Here is a 13,288-nt window from a genome sequence, read left to right as displayed (position 1 = left end):
AATGCAGACATGATGATTTGTGACAGGGTTTCTATTCACCTCTTCTTGGGTAAAGAGGCTGGATGAATAGAAGTCTAGAGATTCTGAGAAGGAACCTGGATTAGAAGCAATCTCGGAGAACATGCAATAGTTGAACAGGTACTCCTTAGAGTAAACTATGGGAAAATGGTCAAAGAGATGTGTTCTTTCTCTTCATTGAAGTCCAAAGCCAGCGTTGAGATGTACTTGCATTGAACAGCCCTAGAGTGGAATGTCTACACACTAACAGTGATTATCCAACGAATGAGGATTGACATTTTGGGAAAGGTATAACATTAAGTCTTGTCAATGAAATTAATTGACAAAAACAACCTTTATGCATTTTTAATTTGGGTTTTATTCAATCAAAAAGCCTTAACAAAACACACAAACTCTGACGCCTCCTAATCATAGTGTGAAAGAGAAAGCATTGATGTGGTCTTGAATTACATTTGTAGGGTGTGCATTGAGCTAAATAGTACCTGGGTACAAGGTGGAATGATAACAGATCTGTGAAACTTCCCTCAACTTTAAAAAGGCACAAGCCATCCTGTTCAGTAACAATTAATTTAACTGTAATGGAGTAGGGAACATTTCTACTTCATTCTAAGAATGTGACCAGATATAAAGGTTGCAATTCAAAGAGACTCTAACCAAAGAATTTCCTTAGACTTCTGTCCACCATGAATTAAATGTTTCTCTGTTCTGTAAATATTTTGTGGAAGGGATGGTGAAAGAAACCTTTGAAATGAAGTTGATTGTTACTCGGTAATTAATATACCATTCCATGTAAAAAAAACCAATGAGTGTTTTGCAACAGTGAAAAACAAGCTAATTACATATGAGAAGTAATAAAGGAAATAAGAAAGGCAAATAGAGAGCACGAGAAAAGAATGTCAGCAAACGTAAAAGGAATCCAAAAATATTCTGTTGGAATGTGAACAGGAAAAAGGTTGGAAGAAGAAAAGTTGTCTTATTAGAGACCAGAAAAGAAATTTACTCAGAGCCAGCGGGAATGACTGAGGTACTAAATGAGTACTTTATAATAGCCTTCACCAAAGGAAAAAGCTGTACTGAAGTCTCGGCAAAGGTAGGTGTCATCAAGATTGTGGGTGGGGAAAAGTAGATGAAAAGTACTTGAAAATTTTATCTGCACTTAAAAGTGGTCAATTACCTGATCCAGGTGCGATGCTTCCCAGGTTGATGAGGGAAGTATGGGAGGAATTTGCAGAAGCCTCTGGCCATAATGTTCTGAACAACTATAGATTTGGGTGTGATGCCTAAAAGATTGCAAGTGTTAGATCCTTGTTCAAAAATGGATGTAGGGGTGAAACTGCTAACAGTCCTTTAGTTTAACCTTGATAATGGGGAACTTTCTGGAAACGATAATGGGGGATAGAATTAATAGTCGCTTAGACTGATTAGAGGCAGTCTTCTAAGCGGTGTTTGATAAAATGTTATAAGGTTAAAAGCCATGAATTAATAGCATTTGTGGCAGCAATGATGGAAAATTGGCTACATTACAGGAGACTGCTAATGAAAGCTTGTCTTTTGAACAGGAGGGAAATGGAGATCTCCAAGCCCTTGGTACTAGGACCATTGATTTATAAATATAAATGGTTTGGACCTGGGTGAACAGGGCACAGTTTCCAAATTTGCTCATGATTCAAAAGTTGAACCATGAGGAGGATGGTAAAAGACTTCAAGGAGATGTAGACAGGCTGGTGGAATGGGTGGCAGGGAGATGAAAGTTAATGCTGACACTTGTCAACTGTTACATTTTAGGTAGAAAGAATGAGCAGAGCACAACTCTAAAAGATCTGAGAGTGTATGTGTGCAGAGGTTGTTGAAATTTGTGGGGCAGGTAGAGAAAATGGTTAAAAATGCATGGCATCCTGGACATAAAATGTAGGAGTGAGAAAATCATGATTGTAAGCACTGGTTCACCCACTGCCGGAGTATTGTGTCCAGTTCTGGGCACCATACTTTGAGGATGATGTAAAAGCTTTGGAGAGGAATGCAGAAGAAGTTTGCCAAGATGGGTGGGATTTGCATGGATAGACTGAAGAAGCGGTTGTTATTCCCCTTAGTTCGGAGGAGGTTGAAAGGGGATCTGATACAGGTATTAAAATCATACAGGGTACAGACAGAACAGGTAGAGAGAAATTGGTATTGTCTGAGGGGGTGAAGAACCAGGAGACATAGATTGAAGGTGATTGGTAGCAGGGCCAAGAGTGCTATGAGAAGTAGTTTTAAGATCTAGTGAGTATTTAATGTGTGGAATATACTGCTAGGGACTTTAAAGGAGGCATTGTAATAAGATGCAATCCTGCCCTTCCTGGGTTAGGGAGAGGGGAAAATCTCAGTCAGAACTTCCGCCTCGAATGCTTTTCAGTGACTGCAGTTGGGAAGTGTGAATGGACGCACAGTGAGCTCAGGATTTCTTTGGCTTGGTTGCCCTTCCAGGATCCTGTGGAGTAGCTGGTACCATAACCCAGCATCAATTGGGAGTGATTACAACTAAATGTGGGTGGGATGGTGAGTGCGCCCAGGAGGCAAACATTTGGCTTGATTTCTAAGAGCCTCCATTTTTGGGAGTTGCTGTGTATTACTCCTCTCTATTGTACTGAACTGGATCAGGTAATAATGGAAAAGAAATGAATCGGGAGAACTTTTTTTCCTTCCTTACAACTTGAATTTTTTGACCAGAATATGGATTATACTGACTAAATCAGGGTGACTATCCATTTGTTGGAAATGTCTGTGACTGTAGGTAAACGCTGCAATTTTTCATTAATCTAATGGAAACACAGGTAGGTTTGGTTAAATCGCAAAACAATTGTTGCACTGAGCCAAAGATTTATAAGAAAAAATAACTTTTCTTGCTAGTGTTTTACAGAATGTGGTTTGATGAAAATGCCAACATTCCAGGGCTGTGGATAAAATCAAACAAAAATATGTTTGGCATGTGAAACGTTTGTGCTCTGTAAAGAAAAATGTTTTGTTCTTTTTGTTCTTCCAAATATATCTTTGTCTTGGCATAGAGTCAAGTTCTAAGGGTTGGGAGCATTTGAGGAGATGAATTTAAGAGCATCATATAAGAGGCAGATTACATAACTTTTGTTCTCAGGTACTGACAACTGTGGTAATTAGTGACACCAGTCTGCTGGCTAAGCCATGCTCAGCAGTTGAGGAACATTTACACTGAGTATTACTATTGGGTAATAGAGGCATGGAAGTAAATCAGGCATCATCCCACTCCAAGGTGCTGCCACTGAACCCTGCCAGATAACGTGATTGTGGGATCAGATCTCTCCCATGTAAATCCATATCATCTTTTGGTAACGTATAAGAGAGCAACCAGCCTGAACCAGTTGTCTTAGCAATTATCGGCATATTTGGGTAGTGCCATTTCTAATGTTACAATTCAGTTTAATATTTTGCATGAGTTTTCTATTTGCTGGTCCCTTGAAGGATTAAATTGCATTGAAATCTTGTTTAATTGTTTTAATTTTTGCTCCATTACTTTGCAAGTTTGTCTTGTTACTGAACTTGTCAGATTTCTTTTTCTTGCCCTCTGCAGTCAGCCCAGTGATTGGTCAAACGCCTGTGCTTGCTGTAACATCAGTGGCTTCTCCTGGGGTGCAGCTCAATACTGGCCAAAAGGCCCCTGTTCAGAAGCCTTCTCCAGTTCCTCCCAATCCTCTGGCAAGCATCCTGTCAAAAGTTGAATTAACTCCGGAGAGCATCTTGTCAGCACTCAGCAAGACCCAGGGGCCTTCTGCTCCCGCACTGCAAGGTAAAGCTAAGGAACTGTGCGAAGACTACTGAACAGACCCTGATCTTATCTCTGCAACCTACAGGTCAATGTTCACATTTCATATTTCTCCTGATATTGGATACCATTCAGTCATCATCTGTGCTGGCACGGAGTAATTCCATCGATCCCATTCCCACGTTTCCCTGTAACCTGTTCTCTCTCTAGGGCCGTCAGTATGGCCTGATTCTCCTGCCACGCACGCACATTCGGGTCAATTTCCGGTGGCCAATTAACCTATCACCAGCCTGTCTTTGGGAAGTGGGAAGAAACTCCACACAAACACAGCACCAGAGATCAAGATTGAAACCAGGTCCCTGGAGCTGTGAGACAGCAGCACTAACTGCTGTGGCACTCGATTCCTGATACTGATAACTTCAAACAGAAGCATTGGATGAGTGTAGGGATAGTAGAAGTTAGAGGGGTGGGTAGGTTACAGAGACTGGGAGGGAGGGCTTAGGCCATAGGGCTTTATTCCAACTCTCCATGTTGCTGATCTTTCCATATGACTATTCTGATCATTTCCTTGCCACATACCATTAACTTATCTCAGTGATAACTCACACCATTGCTGCTGATCTACATTTACTTCTGGGCCAGCACCATCTTGCATTTAAAACTCTCATGCCCATGTTGACACCACAGCTTCCCTAGGTCCCAATTCAGCATGTGACATTCCTCTGAGAGCAGCTTATTCCTCTAGTTCTAGTCTTCTGGGCATCCCTAAATTCCAGACTTCTCTCCCAAATTTCTGCCCCATCACTCTTCTTCTCATTTAAGACCATTAAAAATTCCTCTGTCCCAGCTTTAGAATCCTAATATAACTTTGTCATTTTTTTGTCTGAATACATTCCTAAGAAGTGACCTGTGATGTACAGAAAGGATACCCTTTCCCTCTATCTCATCAGTGGCAGCGTCATCAAAGCTTTCGCATTTGGGAATTACTTTCCAAAGTCACCAGACATATTTTCCCCACTTTCAAAAACACCACGAAGCTATCAAGAGCCCTCCCTCTTCCTCAGAATGTAATCCTCTATTTTCAAGAAGCATTTCAGGATGTATTGCTGTAAAACAAGTCAAAGTTGTTTAAGGTAGAAATATATAAAGGAGAAGAATTAAAATCCAGTCTTTTAACTTAACTGTAAACTGTTTTCCCTTCCTCCCTTGTTTTTGCAGCCAGGGTGCAAGTTTTAAAATTAGTTTACAAAATATAACTGACTTTTTTTCTCCCATTAGGTCTCTCATCATTGCTTCAGAGTGTGACAGGGAACACTTCTGTCCCATCCAGCAGCGCAACTCAAAGTATTTCTACCCCAGCAGTGGCAAACATCACCAGTCCATTGGACAAAAACGTTCCTATTATCAATTCCAGCACTCAGCCTGTGATTCAAGGGCTGATTGGTTGCTCTCCAAATTCACCTGCATCAGAAGTTTCCTCTGCTTCCTCAGTGAACTCTGCCCCAATAAACCATAGTCCTGCCCTGTCCAACACAAGCCTGAAGACACCAGCCAGCACTAACGTACTTGAAAGTTCTCTCCGCAATGCTGCCTCTTCATCAAGAGGAAGCTTGACCAGTCAGAAGACATCCATTGAGGCAGTTACAGCTGAAACAGAAGAACAGCCACCCTCACCATCAAGTTTGGAGTTGAAAATTCACAACTTTCTGAAGGTCAATCCAGGCTTTAAGGCTTTAGATCTGAATATCCCTCTCCTGAGCAATTTGGGCTCTAGCGACTCTAAGAGTCTCTTGCAGCCTTCAGATGGAAGTCGTAATCCCAGCAGTACCATTCTAGACAACCAGGATGGCACACCTGTCAGAGACGAGAGAGGTGGAACTCCAACCCAGGATGAAATGATGGACAAACCAGCAACAACAGGCACTATTGATCCAATGTCCTTACTGTCTAAGCTAATCAGTCCACCTTCCTCTTCAACTAGTAGCACAATCTCTCCCCCACTTTCCATGCCACAAAATATAGATTCTGGTTACTCAGAGATTTCCAGTACAGTGCCTTCTTACCAAAGCGATACTTCATATAACCGTGGAAGGGGTTCATTCCCTTCCTCCTACAAATCCTCAGAGATGTGGGAAGGATCTTCCCCCCACAGAGACTCTCCTCAAGAACAGTTTTATGCAGGTGAATCCTGCACTGATTTTGATTATGCTGGACCACCGCTTGCTTCAGTTTCGAATTTGGTGAAACAGCCCCCGAAATCTATTCTCAAATCAAACAAACCAACAGATCAGATGCAGAGTCCCAATGAATACCAGTCTATCTCTGCCAGTTACAGTCGTCTAAAGTCTGTGTTCTCTAAGCCCATGAAATCCATTCTTAAGAAGCAAGAAGCTTATGGTAGTAGGTCAAATAGTAGCAAAGGGTATAGGGAAGATGATCAGGGAATTGAACTTGAGAACCTTCCTTCACCAGGTCAGAACAATCAGTTCTTCCGCTCAGAGTCTAATAATATCATATTACAGCCCTCCTTCTCAGATATATCTCACACAGGATCACTTCAGAAAGCATTTTCTGACTCGCTGTGTTCTACCCCTTCCCGATCATCTTCCTCTTCGCAGAGTGCTGTACCTGGTTCTTTTAGCCGCACATCTGCTGCCGCCATTGATAAAACTGTAACACTGGGCTCTCCTGTCTCTGCTACTTCAACCATTGAGTTCAAGAATATGTTAAAAAATGCCTCGCGTAGACCTACTGATGACAAACCTTTAGAAAGCCCCATTAGTCCTGCTCCGTCAGGTAGCTTGAGTGAGAAAGGGAACCTGCCAATTTTTGGACAATCTGGGATTGCAGAGAATGCAGATGGAGAGCAGCATTGCATTGAGACTCGTATATCTACGTCAGATTTACCTGAGAACGTAGAGGAGAAAGGAGCCCCCATAGAGACACTAGGTTCCAGTACCCCATCAGCTGGGAGGCTTATGTTTGGAGAACCCATCCAGACCCTGGACTCCAGCCGAGGGTCAGGCAGAGGTAGTATGAGTCATGGGAGGGGGGGGTCCAGGAGTAGTTGGTTTGAACCTAGCGAAAGCATTTCAGACTTTGATGATGATTCCTCGTCTCTTGATGTTTCTGAGATGACTCAAGGTATCCCTCCCAGCTTTAGAAGTCAGTTTGAAGAACACAGACTCCAGTTCACTGACACGTCAAGCAGCTATAGATCCAACAGCTTTAGCAATCCTTTTGAAAGACAAACTCAGCAGATTGGACTTCCACCTGGCTCACGACATGATCACATTGGGCCACCCCCTGTCCCCAGCCGAGACCACATTGGGCACCCGCCTGGGCCTCCTCCGGATCATGTCCTTGCCCCATGCCCCCCACAAGATCACATTGGTCCTCCTCCTGTTCCCTTGAGGGATATTGGACTGCCACCTGGACCCCCAAGGGATCACATGAGTCTGCCCCCGGGTCCTCCACCTGATCACTTAGGCCCTCCTGTCCCACCACAGGAACATATGGGTGGCTCATCAGGTTCTCTTCGAGACCATGGTTCATTCCCTGGTTCTTCTCAAGACCACAGTGGGCCACCTCCCGGTTCCTCCCATGAGAAGATTGGGCCGCCACGGGACCATGTTGGACCACCACCTGGGACCCCTGTTGACCACATTGCACCACCCTCTGGTCCACCCCCTGACCACTTTGGTCCTGGTCTACCTCCTGGTCCTCCTCCAAGGGATCACCTTGGACCACCTCCTGGTCCCCCAGTGCCCCCTCCAGGTCCTCCTCCTCTGGATCACCTTGGGCCTCCTCCTGGTCCCCCTCCCCGAGATCACCTGGGACCCCCACCCATTCCCCCTCCTGGACCTCCTCCTGGCCCTCCTCCCCGGGACCACCTTGGCCCACCACCTCCTGTCCCACTTCCACAGGATCACCTTGTTCCACCTCCTGGCCCTCCTCCAAGAGATCAACTTGTCCCACCTCCTGGCCCTCCACCACAGGACCTCCTTGGTCCTCTACCTGGTTCTCCAAGAGACCTCCTTGGCCCATTAGCTGGGCCACCTCGAGAACTCCTTGGCTTACTTCCATGCCCTCCAAGAGACTTCCTTAGCTTAACCAACAGGGCTCCAGTGCAAAGGTCTGCGAGAGATTATTATGGGCCACCTTTTGGAACCCAGCAAGATTACAGTAGTCCTGGTAGGTTCTTCCATAGAGACTTTAGAGGATCCTTTAGGCCTCGGGAAACTTTTCAAAGTGGGAAGCGATCCAGCTTACCTCTTGGAAATCCCCCTTTTGCCACTGCTCCCAAAAGACCATATATGCCTCCAAGGTATTGAAAATTAAAAGCAGCTGACAAAGGTGAATGTTCTGTATTGGGGATTATGTGAAACTCTTCTTTCATCTCTGACCCTTGCTCAACTGAGCAGCTTTGTGGTCATAGTGGCAAAAGTTCAGCATGGTGCTTTTAGGTCACCTACATGTCTTTTGTGTCCCAGTCTGTTCTCCCTTCTGGTTCCTATCTGATTCTTTCACTTGCCTTCTCCAACGTTGACCTGCTGTGCTAGGTCAAGGGTATGTTAAGGTTAACCATTTCACTACAGGGTCATTACAAACTGCAGCAAGCCAGTGTTCCATCAGGAGAGTTTTGAAACTTCAGCCGTGCATAGAAATCTTACTTGGAACAAGACAACCACTTACTTTTACGCAAAGTAAAACTTATATTGTTGCAAAAATCATTATAAATACAGTCTTAGAAGGCTGTAGCTTCTTCAGACCCTTTGCTACTTTGTGTTGTTTTTAAATTACAGTTTTACTTTTGTACCAGTTGTGGCAGAAAAAAAGTGGTTAAACGCAAATGGGAAATGTCTCTGTCATCATTGAAAGTGTTTGGACGCTACCGTCTGATTAGTTACGTGTAGACAGGTTACAGTGCCAGACTTCAGAAACATGACGACACACTTGTTTTGACTTAATATCACAGGTGTTTCATTCTGGGAGAACTACCTGTTGCTCACAGTTTGACTCCCGCAGGCAGAGGCGTTAACGTTTGCAATCCATTGCCTGCTCGCTGGGGGCTGTAGCTTGTGCCAATGACAAAAAACTTACTCACATTATGTGGATGCGTGCAGCTACTGGGATTGGCTCCTGCATCAATTCCACGACACTTCAATGCAGGAGGTCCATGTTAAAAACCAAAAGTAAGCTACCCCTGCTTCTTGCATGCCATTTAATTATTTTCTCCACAGCCTCAACGATGGAGCGTCTTCCCTTGGCAGTGCCAGTGCTGTTCGTTAAGATGCCACGCAGAATATTGGGTGGAATGAGATGTGTAGTGCTCTGGTTGCTTCATCTAATAACTGGCTGAGAACATGGCAAGACTTCCACCAATCCAAGCAAGAAGACTAAAATCACAGCAAGCAGGACTGGGAGCTGTGGAGTGTGCAGTGGGCACAGTTACTTGTTATACTAGCAGACCACAATGAGATTTATGATGTTTCTAAAAAGTATAGTAAAAGTTTGATTCTTGTCATTGGTTCTCAAAAACAAAAAGATGGTAACTCTTGGAATAAATGTTCCTCAGGCACATAACGAGCTTCTATTTTTGCAATAGACTGACCAACCATTGATATTAGGCTACATAAAACCTAATTGTGTGCAATGTGTTAAGACTTTGATTATTTCTGTCCCTAGGCTGGCGAAACAGTTGATTAGCACAAGCTACCCAATGTGTTTTTCTTAGCCTTTTTTTTCCTTTGACTCATTCTGTACCAGTCACTGTTTTGTCAAATCGACCTGCTTGTCTCCAAGGAATGCCTTGCTGAACAATCCTTGTTCGCTGTTTATATATTTAAAGAAATAAATAGTGGGGAAGGGAGGAAAGGGAACCGGGTGGGTGGGGAAGGGGTGGTGGTGGGCTGTGTGGGACAATGGCACCCCAAGTAATGATTGGAACAGCTTTGAAAAACAGTGACTTCTATATGATCAGTCTGTTTCAGAGCTCGTTTTTGCTTCATTCATGGTGACTTTGAAGAAATAAAATGAATCGAGGTGGATACAGTGTAACCAGACTTGGTTCCATACAATCCAGTTTATTCTAATATTGAAGACTGAATTGCTGTGTTAGTAGCTGAATTCTGACTTTTTTTTTTGAAAGCTTTATCTATTCATGGATATACACATACACACATTCACACATTTTCTTGATGGTTACTTTTCAGATGAAATGTAATATGTATGTAGCAAGAAGAAACAAACTCTTCTTTCCTGAATTAAAAAGTAAAGATCAAGTTCTCCATTTATTTTTCTTAAGAGTTTATAAACATTTAGTAAGTGTTATTAATATGACATGATATTTAGGATTTGCTGCAAAGTGAAGTTTAAGCTGTGAAGTCCCTTTTCAAGGTACACTACTAGAGTTAAGTTGTACAACTACTGATATTTCACCACTTGCCATTTTTCATGTGAATGTTATTTCACTGGAGGAAAAGGGTAACTTTATAGATCCAATGTCACTGCACAAAGAGGAACATTCTTCTGTAAATACATTGTCCAGTTAACACACTTAGACTCACCTGTGTTGGGAAAAAGTCTGAGTGAAAGATTTGGCTGCTTTTTCAGAGACAACTTGTGCTTTTGGAAATGACCTGTAATTAATAAAAAAGAAACTAGTCTAATTTTCTTGGGGATGACTAAGGATTCAGCATTTTGCTGCAAATAATGAGCATTTACGTACTTGAAACATTACATAAGTGGGAGGGATGGTGAAATCTTTTTTTTTCCCTGAAGACCTGTATAAATTTGCTGTTGTCTGCATTTGGCTCAATATTGTAGTATTTTTATGCCCTTCCTAATGTACAGATAGAAATTAAAACTGGCATTTAAGGTAGCCTGGTACATCATTTACTGAAGTGCTGTATTTCTAAAGTAAAGATTGTGAAATTGATTTGCATCTATCACTTGCATTTGAAAGCAGAAGCGCCTTATGGGGAAGTTGCTCATTTCTTGACTGGGTCTGACTAGCTGATCCTACATGTGACAGTAAAATGTGTAGTCAGTGGGCATGGCCAGGGATAGAGCAAAGTACAACTGCTTGCTTCAGTTGTATATTGCTGAACAGGTACCGAACTGGTCACCAGATATGGAAGGACCTAAGTGTAAATTATACAGCCTAGATGCTCACATGTCATTGTCCTTCAACATAAAGGAATAAGCTTACCAACACAAAATAGTAGAATGGAATCTCATCCAAAAAAAAGTCAAGGCTTGAGATTAATTGCACTTTATGGAGTTATGCTACAGATATGAATAATTAAGTCACCAACAGTGTTTATCTACAGGTGAGGATCTTGTAAGTGTGCATCTGAGAAATACTCTCCTACATCTTGCACTGTGCACTGATAGAGTACAGTCTGGTGTAATCATTGAGAAAAAAACTAAAACTGCAAAATATTTCCTAGATTTTAAAAAATACATTCTTGAGTTCTCATATTTCCACCACTGTGAACAATTGCTGATGGTTGGGTGAAACCAGGTGACAAGGAATCTGGCGAGGCTGGCCATGTTATATAATCATTTCTTGAACCATAAGAATTAATTTCCATTGGATTCCTGTCAGTATCCAAGTCTTTTCTGGCAGTGTGGATAATGGATTCTCCGGGATCAGACTTGTTTTTCTATACAAGTAAATTATACTAATTTAACAGCAGGGTCACCATCACGTGCTTTAAAAGAAATAAATTGCCATTTTTTTAACTGCCACTATAAGATACCTGATGTTGCACACATTTGGCTGCCTCATCAAATAATACGTCTCTGGACCACGCCAAGGAAAACTAATGTGGAATAAACCGCTATAATTAACCTTTTGTAGTTGGCTTTTCTACAAAAAGTGAGAAAAAGAAACTTTAGAAGACTCAAATGGTTCTAAGAAGCAATGTGAAGCTGTAATCAAGAAGAGTTCAAATTGTCAGCTTGCCTTCCAAAGTAAATCTTTGGATTTAATGTGCAGAATATGACTGGGACATTAAAAATGCTCACTTGCCAGTTACTACTACTTATGCCCTTTGGTTCTACAGGCTCAACAAATTAGGTCTTGCTTTTGTTGGCACCTCTCTTCCAATCTACTGTGGGAACCCTTGCATGAAGTGTTCTTCAGGTTATCTTGATGGTAAAGTTCTCTCTGTCAAAATGCAAGGCTCCCTGCTGGTTATCCCATATTTGGTACAGCTTTGATCTTGCCAACATTGAAGTTTCACTTTCTAATGTTGGAATGAATTTGTCGCTACTGAAGAAACTGTCATTTTCAATCCTCACATGTAATGAAGAACTTGCTAGCAACACCTGCATTTTTTTGCTTCTTATCTGGTGCCACAACTTTTATTCTTGAGTGTAGGTCACCGATTTATGAATGTTTTGCACAATTTCCTTCATATTCAAAAATTGACTTTTGGATTAATGCCAATAGGACATCAATAGCATCCTGGATTTCAGTCTGCTTGGCTCATAGGATGGCTGGACATTTTGTTTCCAAGTATTTCTTCCTTTAAGTTCCTATTCATTAGTGAATCTGGGATATGCAACAACGTAGTCTATCATTCCGAATATATTTATAAACCAAATGCCCATATTGAAGTGGCTATCTTTGGAATTCAAAGTAATGAAAAAACAAATTACAAGCTTTCAATGTTCCTTTGATCCATGAAGAGGACTGCACTGTCAACATGTGTTATCAACCTCGATGAAGAAACAAGTTTGATCCTGTTTTGATCATATTTTGTCCATTCCATGGAAGCAAAAACTTACCCACCTATATGATTTTCAGTTGCATTCTATGGCATGTTTTTACACATCTATGTTTTGAAAATTATAGATGTAAACAGTTCAGTCCATGTTCAAGATAGGTGCTGAAACCAGAAAATTGTTGCCTACGATATCTTTAAAGCTAGGGTTTGACCATAATCAAATTTTTTGGGATGCCCGTGTTTGATCTGCCTCAAGGGATTTAGTACATTTCCTTGACATCAAATCTTGACGTTTCCTGTTGGCTGTTGCTTTGGATGTTCTAACTCAGAATTCAACCTTGGTCTTGAAACTTTGGAAGGATCCATCTTCCCATCAAGAAACTTTGAAAGCTATCTAGCTGATCAGAACTTCAGTTCTTTGTGTGTGTGAAGATGATAACAAAATAATCTGTCCTTGTTCAGTTGGCAAAACCTATTTTGTTTCTGAAGATGTTTTTAAACGTTCAGATAGTTGCTGAAGGAAAAGATCCTGCAAGCTGGATTGACATTCAAGATTGACATACCAGAATTTGTTTGGAGAATGGAAAGGCATTGTGTTTTAAGTCCTGGATTTTAAAACCTCACCAAGTTTAACTCCATCTTTATGTGAAATTGAAAATACCTTCACCTTTAATATCTCCAATCTAATTTATGTATCTAAATAATATGGTCAATTTAATATCAAGACTGTATACCCTGAGAAGTGCTGAAATTGATA

At 41.8% G+C, this 13,288-nt stretch overlaps 1 protein-coding gene across 1 annotated transcript in view; it reads left to right on the top strand.

Moving 5' to 3' along the window:
- The window catches only part of LOC127587415 (regulation of nuclear pre-mRNA domain-containing protein 2-like), a 59,604-nt gene extending 49,911 nt beyond the window's left edge, over positions 1–9,693 (top strand). The window contains exons 11-12 of the mRNA XM_052045712.1: positions 3,602–3,817; positions 5,072–9,693. Coding sequence (XP_051901672.1) covers positions 3,602–3,817; positions 5,072–8,127 — 3,272 coding nt within the window. The 3' untranslated portion in view covers positions 8,128–9,693. The remainder of the gene's footprint in view (positions 1–3,601; positions 3,818–5,071) is intronic.
- The last annotated feature ends 3,595 nt before the right edge of the window (positions 9,694–13,288 follow it).

The sequence above is a fragment of the Pristis pectinata genome, chromosome 40, assembly GCF_009764475.1.
Source record: "Pristis pectinata isolate sPriPec2 chromosome 40, sPriPec2.1.pri, whole genome shotgun sequence".
Taxonomy (NCBI): Eukaryota; Metazoa; Chordata; class Chondrichthyes; order Rhinopristiformes; family Pristidae; genus Pristis; species Pristis pectinata.
Note: the sequence above shows the minus strand (reverse complement) of the source record. Positions and strands in the feature narration are given on the sequence as shown.